This window comes from Nomascus leucogenys, chromosome 13, assembly GCF_006542625.1.
Source record: "Nomascus leucogenys isolate Asia chromosome 13, Asia_NLE_v1, whole genome shotgun sequence".
Taxonomy (NCBI): Eukaryota; Metazoa; Chordata; class Mammalia; order Primates; family Hylobatidae; genus Nomascus; species Nomascus leucogenys.
The window spans coordinates 65,270,682-65,284,555 of NC_044393.1; the positions used below are offsets into that span (position 1 = coordinate 65,270,682).

At 39.0% G+C, this 13,874-nt stretch overlaps 2 protein-coding genes across 2 annotated transcripts in view; one reads left to right on the forward strand and one right to left on the reverse strand.

Moving 5' to 3' along the window:
* Positions 1-2,582: 2,582 nt before the first annotated feature.
* On the reverse strand, positions 2,583-4,076 carry LOC105740792. The gene has a single exon (XM_012512342.2). It carries the CDS (start codon positions 3,840-3,842, stop codon positions 3,321-3,323), a length of 522 nt encoding a protein of 173 aa, XP_012367796.2. The 5' UTR covers positions 3,843-4,076; the 3' UTR covers positions 2,583-3,320.
* TES (testin LIM domain protein) overlaps positions 3,846-13,874 on the forward strand; it is a 49,270-nt gene continuing 39,241 nt past the window's right edge. The window contains exon 1 of the mRNA XM_003261224.4: positions 3,846-4,082. Coding sequence (XP_003261272.1) covers positions 4,056-4,082 — 27 coding nt within the window. The 5' untranslated portion in view covers positions 3,846-4,055. The remainder of the gene's footprint in view (positions 4,083-13,874) is intronic.

Below are 13,874 nucleotides of genomic sequence, written 5' to 3' on the forward strand. Positions count from 1 at the left end.
TGAGTTTTGCAACATGCCTCTGTATCCTTAAAATAAAATGCCACCTTTTTAAAAGTAAACTAGCTCGAGGGTTACTATTACTTGTGATATGGTTTGTATATTTCTCCCCACCCAAATCTCAAGTTGAATTGTAATTCCTAATGCTGGAGGTAGGGCCCAATGGGAGGTGTTTGGATCATGAGTGGCTTGGGCCATCTCTTTGGTGATAAATGAGCATTCTCTCTGAGTTCACAGGGGAGCTGGTCATTTAAAATTGTGTGGCACACCTCATCCTCCCCCCACACACATTCTCTCTCTCTTGCTCCTGCTTTTACCATGTGAAGTGCTTACTCCCACTTTGCCTTCCGCCATGATTGTAAGCTTCCTGAGGCCTCCCAAGAAGCCAATGCAGAAGGTATGCTTCCTGTACAGCCTGTAGAACTGTGAGCTAATTAAACCTCTTTTCTTTATAAATTACCCAGTCTCCAGTATTTCTTTATAGCAGTGCAAGAACGGCCTACTATAACTTGCAATCAAGAGTTTTAACTAAGACATTTACACATCTTCCAAGACTAAGCCAAGGTTACTCTTTTCTAAAAGATTTTACAAATCCCAATACCACCTTCTCCCTGACTCTCACGTGTGCTTCCCTCTACCTGTAACATTTCTTTTTTTTTTTTGAGACGGAGTCTCGCTCTGTCGCCCAGGCTGGAGTGCAGTGGCGCTATCTTGGCTCACTGCAAGCTCTGCCTCCCAGGTTCACGCCATTCTCCTGCCTCAGCCTCTCGGAGTAGCTGGGACTACAGGCGCCCGCCACCACGCCCGGCTAATTTTTTTTGTATTTTTAGTAGAGATGGGGTTTCACCGTGGTCTCGATCTCCTAACCTCGTGATCCGCCCGCCTCGGCCTCCCAAAGTGCTGGGATTACAAGCGTGAGCCACTGCGCCCGGCCTGTAACATTTCATTACTCTTACACACCTGCTACTCCCATACTAATCTGTAAACTGCTTAAGAACAAAGGGAACGTCTTATGTATTTTTACATCTCTCCAGTGATCGTTATGATGAAGGGTACATAAATGTTTAACACATTTCCCTCATCGGATATTGTAATTTGATAGCATAGAAACTGAATTTAACCTGAATAATTATTTTGTTTGGCCTATACAGAGAACTTCAGTCTCTCTCTCTCTCTCTCTCTCTCCTCTGTCTCTGTCTCTCTCTCTGTGTGCCTGCACACGTGTAAAATCTAGTATTTGTATTTACTTTTCTAAGGATAAATATCTTAAGAACATTCCTTAGTATTATCCAGTATATATATTGATTTCCTCTCTACTTGATTGAAACAGCAGAGTTGGGCATTTATTTGGCTGATGTTTCCATAAGTTTTGTGGAAAAGTCAAGTCCAACATTGACTAAAGCACTCTGGTAGAAACACAGGGAGATAAAATTATAAAGTAATATCTTTCCCCACAACTGCACCAAAAATGCACTTTCCAAAGTCACCAATGATCTCCTTTTTGTTAAATCCAAAGAGCATTTGACCCTTTTCTACAATTTGACATTGTTAACTAATTTCTTCTTCAAATTCCTTTCTTGCTTTTAGGGATTTGACTCCTAATTTTTTTCTTACCCTTAATCTAGCCCTTATCTCTTTTATGTGTTTCTCTTGCTCAGCCTTGCTCACTTGGTGTCTTTGATATTCTTCGCTTTTATTTTACTGTCTCCGAGGCTCATCTCACTTCTCGGCCTTTAATTATTTATTTATGTAGGATGTGAACTCCTAAATCAGCATTCTAGTCCGGGTTTCAAGATGTATATTTGGATACTTCATTTCAATGTCTCAGTCTCAAACTCAATATATTAAAAGTTGTATCCTTTATGTCCACGACCAGCCCCAAAGAATGCACAACTGAACAAAACCCTGACCATCATCCTATATTTTCTCTCTTTCTGAGCTATCTATAGAGGTGATCAAGATAGAAATGTGTGCCATCTTCTATTCATTCCACTGTCATCAACTACATGTACTCATCAAACCATGCCAGTTCTACCTCCTTAATAACTGTAGCTTAACACCTGAATAACTGAACAAAAACTTGCAATTTAATTCTCTTAACACTTATCTACCTCAATTTTATTTTTATAATTTATACATAATCTATAATTACTTTTATATAATTGGCACAGTGATAATTCCAGATGAAACTCACTGAATTTCTATTTCCATCCTTGCCGATGATACGCACACACAATGTAATGCTGAGAGGGTTGGGAGGGAAGAATGGGAGAAAGGCAGAAGTTGACAGTTAAAAAAAAAAGTTTCCAGATGGTTTTCTTAGTGTCATCTCTGCAACCTCATCAAATAAGGGTCCAAAATTTATGTTGCAACATTTGTTTGATGCCTTATTTAAATTGTTTTACTGGACATTTTCCATCTGTTAAGCTCTCTGAAAGAAACAAAATTGCCTTGTCATAGCTAGACCTCATGATCCTGTACACTTACAACGGGCAGACTTTGCAGGGGCTCACACCTTTCAAGGTGGTTTGGGAAAATGATACAGAAAAGTTTTACATCAGCTGAAAAGAAAAATGCATAACTCATTTTGGTAATTTCAGTTTTAATTCTTAATAGGATAAAGGAAACATGCACATTATAAATCAATGCTCTGTGTCAACAAATAATCAAGTAAGCAGAGTTGCAAATATTGGCTAAAATGAATTTTGGATATTTTCAGCTACCAAATTTCTCGAGGCAAGGTAGATATACATCTGGACCTGAATATCTGCATTATAGGGGAATTTTTGTTTGTTTTATATTGTTTTGTTATTTTTAAAAGTAGGTGCCAAATTAGGTCAACTGCTGTCTGGGCAATGTTATTTTTTGCCATAACCACAAATTGAAGAAAATTGACTGCTCTTTTTCTTTAGTCAACATGCTGTGCTTCCAGCCCCAAACATCTTTGAGAAGTTGTTTAGATTCCTGAGCAATGCCTCTGTCCCCAACAGGCTAAGACATTAGGAAGGTCCCTGCACCTCTGGAGTCCTCAGTTCCCTGCAAAGTGAGGAAGCTAGACTAAGTAATCTTTAGGCTTCCTTCCAGACCCACCAATCTGATGGTATTAGATGCAGTTGCTCCTGAATTAGGGCATGAAATGAATTAAGCTGTGGTGCACCAATGTGATGACTCTGCTTCATCAAAGCCGGAGCACGCAATAGGCCTAGCACCATCTCACACAGAGACAATGGGCAACCCTCTGCTTCCAAAGGAATGACACAACCTGTTTCTGAAGTGATTCACATCATCTTTACTTTTGAACAACCCAATGCTCACAAAACAATCTAAGAATATTCACTGACTTTAGGGATGTAAGATACGGTTTTTTGACAGTATTTGGGTTTGTGGAAAAAAGCAATTGAGGAAAGGGCATCTCCACAACGCAATATTGAATTTAGTGCCCAAGGTCCATCACAGGAATCCCTAACGATCCCTACAATATCTCTCTCTCTCTTTTTTTTTTTTTCTCTCTTTGCCCTGAAAATAAACTGAGAAGTTAGTATTGGGATAACTATTCCCCTTGACCCAAATAAAAAGTCCTGGGCAAACACAGGTACAAACTGCCAAAATGGAAAAAGTTCTTCTCTATCTTCAGCTAGAGGGAGGCTGGATCCCAGCTCTTTAGAAGCCGGCCCGTGGACACCCAGAGAATCCTCCAGAGACCAGGTCAGGGTCACTGAGCTTACTCCGCAGGGCGCCGCCCCGGACGCGGCCCCGCCCCTCACCTTGCCAGCGCCGCGCTCGGGCCGCGAAGGTGCGTGCGGCGCTCGGTGATTGGCGGCGGCCCGGAGCTGCCCGGCTGCCATTGGCTGCCCGGCCTTCTTTGTTCCCGGGTCCCTGCCGCAGGCCGGCTGCGGCGGTCTGGGCGGCGGAAGTTCGACGGCGCCGGGCGAGTGGCTGCTGAGTGGCGGTGCGGGAGTTCCGCAGGTTCCCCGTGTCCGCAGCGGAGCCGGAGGCCAACTGAGCCCGGCCGTGGGATCCCGGATAGGAGGAGGAGGGGACCCATAGGACGCATAAACATGGACCTGGAAAACAAAGTGAAGAAGGTAGGGGGGCGCTCGTGGCGGGCGGCGGCTGCTTCACCTGCGCGGGTCGCGCGGCGGCCGGAGGTGCCGAGGCGGGTGGGGCTCGCGGGCCGCCCGGCGTGAGCCCAGCTCTGGGTCTGCGGTGCCCCGGGCCCAGGGACCCGGCCCCTTGGGTAGAGGAGGTGCTCGGCGGCCCCACCAGCTCCCCAAACTCGGGAACGACAGAATTGGAAGCGCGAGCGAGGGCGGGCGCGGGCGCGGGACTCTTCTCTCCCGTCTCACGGAGTCACAGTGGTTGGAGGTGTTGGAAACTTTACTTAAGATGTTTCAGCTGTGCCTGTGCCGCCTCAAAAGGAAAGGGCGAGCTTAGGGCGAGTGCGGGCGAGACCGTGACACTTCCTGGCTCAGGAAGTTCAACTTCATTAAGCCTTTGTGGTTTGGGGCTCTGCTGTGCTTTGACAGCTCTGACCTCCTCCCTTCCAGCTGGGCTGCCTGGGGCGCTCTAAAATGAGTGTTGATTTAATGCACTGCCTTCGCACCCGTGGTGGTGGTAACTTCTAATGTGATTTTTTTTTTTTTTTTTTTTTTTTTTGGTCATTCATTACTTGTCTACCGACCGAGGCACTGCTTCCCTCTTAGGGAATTATCTGTCAAAGAGCGCATTCTCCCTGTTTGGCAGGTAGTCCCAAAGGGCGGTTGTCACCAGCGTCTCAGCGCAGGGAGACATTTCCAGCCTGGCTGCTGCCTCGCGGGCATTGGAACCGACGGCCCTACCTGAGCCACTCCGGGTTATGCGGAGCCTGCTGTCGCCTGGGAGAAAAGGGTGGGGACCAGACTATGACTCAGAAGGAATGCTGATGTCACATTCGAGTGAATTGCCCTGTGCGAAAGTTCTCCTCGTTCCAGGGGATTTGCTCATATTTTACTTTGTGGTAAATTTAAGCTAGCTGTCCCTTATCAAATAGGGAAGCTTTGCAGAGAGAGGAAGGGAAAAATACAGAAAACAGTTTTTGTTTTTGTCGTACTCATGGTTCTTAATATTCTTATTTTATCTTCTAAACACAAAGTTTTTGACTTGAGCATTAATTCTATTTTATGCCCAGAACTGGATTTTTGAAAATGGATACAAAATATTGTGTTAGGACTGCAGAGTTTTCGGTTAGGAAGCTATTGACCAATAAAAACTTGAAATGAGAACACAGTTTTTTTCATTCCTTACCACTAAAATTCTCAAGCACTCAAAAAGGTATCCAAGAACAGAAAAACATAAATTGTTAGTAGTAGCGTGATTGCATTCTATTCTCTTCCCATTTGGTTTCTTTCTTTCTTTTAAATAACTGTAATATTTTTGGTTAATCTTGTTTGTCATGGGGGAAAAGCAGGGAAAGCATTTTGCCCGCTTAGCTTTCTGTTGATGAATACTACACTCATTTAGTTTTCAAGTGAGTAAGAGCTACTTAATTTAGTACTTGTCTAAAACTTGGAGGGTCTTGTCCTTGCTTTTAAGTATTTATTTGAAGACAACTTTGCAAAAGTAAACATATTTTGGGCTGGCGCGGATGAACAGGTGAAGCACAGGATTTTTAGGGTAATGACACCATTCTGTATGATACTATAAAATGGCGGATACATGTAATTATACATTAATCAAAATCCATAGAATGTAGAACACTAAGAGTAAACCCTAATGTAAACTATGTATGTTGGGGATAATGATGTGTCAATGTGTTTCATCACTTGTAACAAATGTACTGCACTGATACGGGATGTTGGTAGTCCGGGAGGCTGCTGGAGACGACAGGGAGGCATGGGGGAGGTACATAGGAACTTCGAATTTTCTGCTCGATTTTGCTGTGAAGCTAAAAAATGCTTTAAAAAATAAAGTCTGTTTAATAGGGGGAGAAAAATCAAAGACATTTTTGAAACTTTTTGAGACAAGGAGTAATTCTGAGGGAAAAAGTTCAAAGTTAAAAATTGTATGTGCTTGCAAAGGAAAAATCCAGACGTTGTTTATAAACAATTTCCTTAGAGTTTGAAAATGTGGATTATGATAAATAATGCCCTTAACATATGGTGTAATTTTCCTCCTTTATCCCCCACTTTACTTTTAAAAGTTATATTTTCAACCAAGAATCTTAACTTTCTCTAATCCTCCTCCTCTCCGCCTCTACCACCCCAAAAAGAATTCCATAAATTAAAGGTTTTAGAGAGAATCCCATGATATAACAAATCCCTGTTTCACTACATTGCCTTCACTGATGATTCTTAGAATCCTCAACTGGTAAATTGGAAGCTATTAAAAAACCGCAAAGATGTCCTATTTGACTCCAATTTGTGAATCCCTTAATAGACTTGATATTCTAACAAAAAGTTTCCCAGTACAAAAGTTTGGAAATCTCAGGAATGTATTTCACAATCTTAGCCATACTCTCAAAAAGAAATTTATGTTCCTTTTAGCAATTGTTTTCTAACACATCCAAAGAAGGAAATATTACAGGACTATCTGATTTACCAGCAGGGTCCTCACCCTATTTTGCTACCTAGTTTTCAAGTCTCCTTTCTTTTTGACTCAGTTATTCAAGAAAATTTATAGTTTGAATGTACCTTGAGAAAAGGAAGATTAAAAGTTGGAACAAAGATACAACCATTTAAATACAACTAATATGACTTCTGTTTTAAGATGTATGACATTTTTTCCTTCTAAAACTTTTACATTGTTGATTTCATGAGGAATTTGTTCCAGACAGATGAAAAGCATTATTGTTCCACATTAACATTTCATGTAAAAAGAATCAAAGAGGACTGTCTTTATTAAACAGTGATTGAGATAGATGATACTATTACAAAATTCTTGGTTTGTAAAAGGAAAGCTCGTCCACATCAGTTGTACAAATTGGGATTAATTACCAGTTAAAACCCACCATCACAAAGACAAGGGGTTTTTATAATTAGATTTTGCTATATTTTGTTTTGTTTGAAGTAAGCAAGCTGTTGCTAGGATGTGGAAGCTAGTTTGGTTATACGAAGTTTTTGTTTTAATAATACTTTAGAACAGAATTTGATTCTATGTCCTTGCCCTGTCTTCTGAGTTACACATCTAGACCTCTTATTTTTTAAGTCTCATCTTGGCATTGTGTCAGTATGGTCCATGTCTGCTTGGGAAAAACAGTGGACTTTGAGAAGCAGAAACAGTCTCATTTTGTGGTGAATGGTAAATCATGGCCAACAGCCAGCTGTTTTCCTCTTTCCTTTCTGTGTTACTCTCCCATGAGAATTATTTTTTTCAATTAAGAACATACCAACAGAGAAAGAGAACTACAATAATTTCCCTTTTACTGCCTGGAATTGCTGTAGGGCTTTCATTTTACCGTGTTCATTTTTTGTCTCTCTAACCCCTTTATCTTGATTAATCCTAATATTTTGCATACTTTTCTTACGACTCTTATTTCTTTAATTTTACTTTTTAAAAATGTGATGCATTTTAAAGATTACATGTTACTAAAAATCCCCTTTCTCTGTATCCAAACTTGTTTTCAAAACCTTTGTCATTAGCCAAAAAAGCATAGTGAAACCAAATGAATACTATTGGAAAAAGGACTGAACTACAAAGATTATTTCCATTAGAAATTAGAGTGAGTTATTTGCCTTAGGTAGCCCCTGGTTGAAGTGGAAAAGGCAATATATGGTGACCTGGATGCTCAAATCTACAATTAGATTCAAGGCTTGAAGCCATTCTTGCTGCAAGAATCATTGGCAAGGCTAAGGGTAAAGGTAGGGCAAGTCACATCCAAGGCTTTGCTTTAGAGGTGTTCTGCCTGTCAGAACAAGTGCAGAAGAAAATGAGTGGTCCTCGGCCAGGCTTTTATAAAACTATTCTAACCCATGGTGTGATTCATTACACTGGTAGAATAAGAAAAGTCCCTTTCTCTTAATTGTCCTGAATATTGGTTGGAGAAAAAAATCTATAGTAGGTTTTCTATTGATTCTGTTCCTTTATGCTGTCCTATGAAGTAGAAATAGGAATTTATATCTCTACTGGCTATTACCTATGTCCCATCAACTCACCCCATGACTTTGCTTGTGCATGCCCATACTCCATCTACAGTTCTAAATTTTTTCCATCCTTCAAGGACCAACCCCTTACACTGCACACTCCTCTAGGAAATCTTTCTCCATGCTGCCACCCAGATGAAAATATTTTCTCCTTTTCTCCTGAATTCCCAAAACATGTTATTGCTAACATTAGGACACTAATCACTCTCCACCTCTGGATTATACTTATCTGTTGTATGTTGCACCTTCTTACCTTGCTTACAAACTTCTTGAGAGATGAATCCATATCCTGTTACACTTACATGGTTATTTTGTTTGCTGTTCAAAGCAACCTTAGGAAGTAGGCCTTAGCCCCATTTTCAGGATGAAGAAACTAAAGTTTAGATAGCGTATTCTGAAACCTTACTATAGAGAACTTTACTATGAACTTGAACCATAATCTGAAGGATCCATGCTCCTTCCATCATGCCAACTAGGGCGAGTCTTAGATTCTTCATCTTGCTCACTAAATATATGTGGAATGATAACTGTTATAAAAAGAGAAAGAAAATAAGGTACATTTCAACACTTTCACTCATTTCTTAAAGGAATTATATTTGAGGAAGTGGTTTATATTCCAATAAAATCACCATCCTACTAGTTTTTTATGTTTTGTTTCTACTTTGTCCATGTTGTATGTATTCCCTTTAGTGTAAGTTGCCATTGACATTCTTTGGGCAGATGCAAAGTATATGAAAAGTAAAAGTATTGTGAAAAGGAATTTCTGGGAAACTTCTACAGTCAAAGAAATAGCATAAACTCCAATAATATTCTGTACCTTATCTTCTAAGATTCTTCCAACTTCCTGACTTTCGGTGTGAGCCAATGGTAATGCTGTCTCCTAACTATGTAAAATGGCCCTGGGTAACAGTGACCCTGTATTTGGCTCTTTGTTTTTTAAGTTTAACCAATGGCATCTGGAACTATAAAGGGATGCTCATGGTCTTTTCTCCCGTTGAGCTCTGCAGTTGAGAGAAAGCCTTACACATAGCATGAGTAGGCTAAACCTCTTTTCCCTAGTGGCAAGGTGTTCAGAGTGCCTCTGGAGTGGCAGACCAGACAGCTAAGAATAGAGCAGCTAAAAAGAAACAAAAAACAAACAAACAACCTCTTAATATTGGGAGAACTATTTTTTTGTTTTAATTTCCCATTCTTCATGCAAAAACATTTCTTATGAAGCTGAGAAGCTGTGGGAAACACCAAAATGATCAGATATTTCATGAGGCTCTCATGGAGCTCCAGCGTGACATCCAGCATTGTGAACATGGGATCAACATCATAGTCCATCAGTGTGCAACACGAGTTACCAAGAGGGGCTTTCTTAGTGGAAAGAGAGTGATAAATTGGTAACATGGAAGCTACTTCCTGTGTTCTTTTTCTGAGAACTAGAAGAAGGAATACAAGTTGGCCCCAAGCTAATGTGTATATACCTTTTTTACATACCAATCACCAAAATGTGTTTAGAAATTAGGAAAGGTCAGTAAGTCTCCAGTATATATAAACATCTATAGTGTATGGAAAGGTCTTCCATAGTGTATCAGTCTTCTCCCTTCCATTTATCAGTATAATATATTTAAAATTGCCCTAAGCTGAGAGTTGGTAGATCCGAGTCCACTATTTTTTGTGATATTAACCACTTTGGCTATCAATTTCTATTTATATAAAAATCAGTAGGGGAACCAGATGATTTCTGAGGTTTCTCCAAGTCCTGCAACTCTTTGATCATGGGAAATAATATTAGTAGTCTACCATGTGTAATGCTCCACAGTGCTTTAAAACCACACAAACGAAGAACATATAAATATATGTATAAATATATACATAAAGGAGATGGCATAGTTTAAATGTTAGTGAATTCCATGAAGAACATATAGATTGGACCAAATAATTTTTTTCCACAAATCTTAGCTATTTTCAACTTGTTTGTACTTAATTTTCATAACATTTGTGGAGGTATTTGAAGATATTAGGTTAAGTTTAATTAATTTAAATCTGTAGTATAAGGCTCTGAAGGCTGTAATAATGTGGGTCCCGTAAGTCTAGGAGTGGTGTATTACTTACCTTGGTATTTAATTACGGGAAAATGAAAAATAACGGAGCATTTATTTTCTTTAAAAGTTATCTCTCTCAAAATAAGGCTGTTAAAATAATTTAAAAAGATTAAAAAAAAACTATATGAGTGCTTTATTACCTACCATGCACTGTTCTAGACTCTGGGGTTATAGTAGTGAACAAGAATGACCCTGAACTTAAGCTTATATCATAGAATTATGCTATTGCAAGTGATGATAGAGCAATGTAAATATTGGAAGTAAGCACAACTGGGATTATCCCCATCAGTGAACTCTTGATAGGTTAGCAGTACACTACATTTCTAACACAGACAGTGAGCGATTTTGATGGTGATCCCTGGGCTTGATTCTTGGTTTTGCAAAGTTTGTAATTAGGAGTTCTTATTTCATTTGTCTTAAGCAATGGCAAATGTAAAAGATGGGAAAACGAGAAAGCAGCTTTTATGTATTAGAATGTGAAAAAGATTATGAATGCATAAAGCTATACAAATAGACTTACACCTATAATATACACAAACTGTAAGTCTTCTCCCTGACTACAAATGCCTTACAAAAGAGTCATTCTTGGATTTCCTGTTTGCAGTCATAGCTAATTTTTGTTTGGTAACTACTGCCATGGTAACCAAAATTATGATTTTAAAAGAATTGTTTATTAAATCATTAATATACAGGAAATTATTTTACTTTTTACAAGGTGGTGGTATCAAGGGAAATTATATTATTAATTATGAAATCAACTTTTTCTAGGAGAGGAAGATAAGGAAACAAAAGACTAACCAAAAACATTTCAAAACCGCAGATTTTCAGGATTTTAAAGAAAAATAATTTGGTAATTGATAACTTCACCACTGTTCTTTGAGTAAATATCCATGTTTAAAATTTGCCTCAAGCACCATTAGAGGATTAAATTTAGAGGTTATGCTTTTCAACTACCCAGCTGCAATCTTTGACTCTCCTTCAAAAGAGCTGCCGTTTAGTGTGGTTTTGTCAATTTTCTGTTCTAAGTGCCCTGTCTACCTAACATTCTATTTAGATAATGGGGAATTAGAGCAATAAGGATATGCACGACTATAATTTTCTAAGTATCACTGCATTTATTTTGGTCAAATTCAAAAAAGTAAAAGAGCATAGTTTAGAATTGCCAATTTCTCTGTTCCTTAGTCTGTTAGAATGGTGGGGAGTTGGCTCAGATTTGAGCATGGCTTAAGGTGGTAGAGCTTTATTAGAAGCCAGCCAGTGGGGATTGCTGAGATCTCATCTGCTGAATGACAGCAAAGTTACTACTCTGTAAATATACTTAATCTGAAATGCTGAATTATCCTCAAACCATGAGTGATTCAGCTTGTGTTTATCATTGTGACATTCTGGCCACTGTGAAAAGCTGTAAACAGTTTCAGGGTGTTCATTGCATAGCTTATCTGAGCAGGGAGCCCAGCAGAAAAGATGGGCTTTCAGCCCAGCAGAAATGCCTTGATAAGGAGTCGGTTAATGCATCTCTAGCCACAGTGAACTTTTCCCTTGCTTTGTTTGATGATAAAGTGATACCATGTTTCATTGAAAAATGACCATGTAGATGTTAGGTGGATTTTTGTTTTTATATGAGCATAACGTGACAGTCTTAACAGAATGAGTCACAAAGTAAGGATCAAGGATCTGATTTTTCCTTTATGAGATACTGGCCTACAATAAAAATAACTGGGGTTTAAAAAAAAGTTACCATTTGTTTTTCATAGAGAATATTAAGAGTGCAGTTTAGATTTAAAACTACCGACTCTAAACTCCATATCTATCAGTATCACCTCTTGAGCAAAATACCGATGTCAGCTTTGATAGATTTTTAAAAAAAAATGGAAGGAAGGAAGATGAGTGACCAAGGCAGATGTGTAAGTTAACTACAGTGCTGGATAGAATGACATAAGTGCTATAATAATGATGTTTTTCTTATCTGGGATGAGGAACCTTTTTATAAACAAAAATTTATCATTGGCTGATATTTTTAAAAACACAATAAAAATTTATTACTGAAACAAAAGACAAATACAGGACCAATTAAAAAAATTATTAAATGCAAGAGACACAGAATTACTCTAAGTATATAGTAGCTCCTAATTGCCTACTGTCAGTTTCTCTGCCTGTCTCATCACAGACTAGTGACTTACAGTTTGCGAACTGCCACTTTGAGTAGCACAGCAATAATAGAAACACAAACAACTGTTATGAAGTCTCAAGCAGAAGTCACTAACTTTAATTGTGTGGATTGGGATTATTTTATCAAGGAAACACCTCCTATAGAATAAAGAAGCTTTCATTAGGCAAAGAAAGCATTCCATAAAGAGGAAATAGCATGAACCAAAGGTACCTAGCTGTGAAAAGTCAGTAAAACCATCATTAACATTTATTCTAAATAAAGCTAAATAAAGCTTTATTCTAAAATAAAGCTAAAGTAGATGAGCTGCAGTAATTTGTAATTTTTCCACAGTACAGGTTTGAATTAAAGAAGTATGTCACTGAGCTAGTATAAGACCCTAGCCCACAGCTGAAGAGTTTCTGATCTCCCTTGACTTTGATGATTATTTAATACATTGTGTCATCTATTGAGAGAGAGGAGGAAATTTCACAGCAGAGTCTAGCTCATGTAGGCTGGTCTGGACTCTGAGCTGTGGACTGGGACCACATTGGTGCCAGGTTTTCATCCTCCTTAGATCAGTGAAGCAAACAGTAAAGGTCATGCCCAACTGCAGGAGCACCTTTTAATTTCTCTTCTTATGCCAAAGCAGTCACATGTCCAGTCCTGAAGTCAAGGAGAGGAGAAGTCCAGTCTAGTAACTATGAGGCTACGGCAGGGATATGATGTTGAATACTATTACGTGGGAATGAAGGATTGGGACCATTACTTCAGTCTACCACATGTGCTGTAGAGGGACAGTTGAATGTAGGGGCTTGAGGATACTTTTCTGAAGATCTTTCATGTATCAGGAGTATTCTGAGATGATATTCTGTACAGTATCACAGACTACACATGTTTCAAAGCAGAGTAGTTTTTGGTCATTCCGAAAAACTGTAGAGAAGAGTTAACTTTGCAATATCCCTTACTTGATTTTTAGGGTGTCCATTTTTTAATCTAGTCACTCTTCTGTTAGCTTTGAAACATAGACCTCTCCAAATTCATTCCAGCAGGGTCACATGACTTCTGTGTTGCATGAAGAAATGTAAAACTCATTTCTTTGGGAAATGGCAAGTTGCCTAAGGTTTTGAAGGGGAATTACAAAATATTACCTTTTGTATACTGCAACAAATGGAAAATATATCCTGTGAACATTCCAATAATTGTGTTAGACTCTACCTGTGGTAATGGAATAGAAGGTTATCCCAAGAGAATTGGCAGAATTTAAAGGTAAAAAGAGGCAAGACAGATTTCAGTGGCCTAACTCCACAGCTCTTTTAAGATGTCCCAGGTAAACCAGTAGTGATGTTATCATTGTTACTTTCTCATGGACTAGATGAAATTAAGCCAGAGGGTAGGATCATCTTGTGGACTACTGTTGCCCACTTTTCTCTGACAGTTAGGGAATTTAAAGGAAGCAGCACAGACTTTGACTTTTCCAGACATAGATTTGGATCCCACCTTTGATATTTACTCAGTAATTTG

Coding starts and splice junctions, on each gene's coding strand:
- LOC105740792 (XM_012512342.2), bottom strand. CDS start 3,842: ATGGCAGCCGGGCAGCTCCGGGCCGCCGCCAATCACCGAGCGCCGCAC.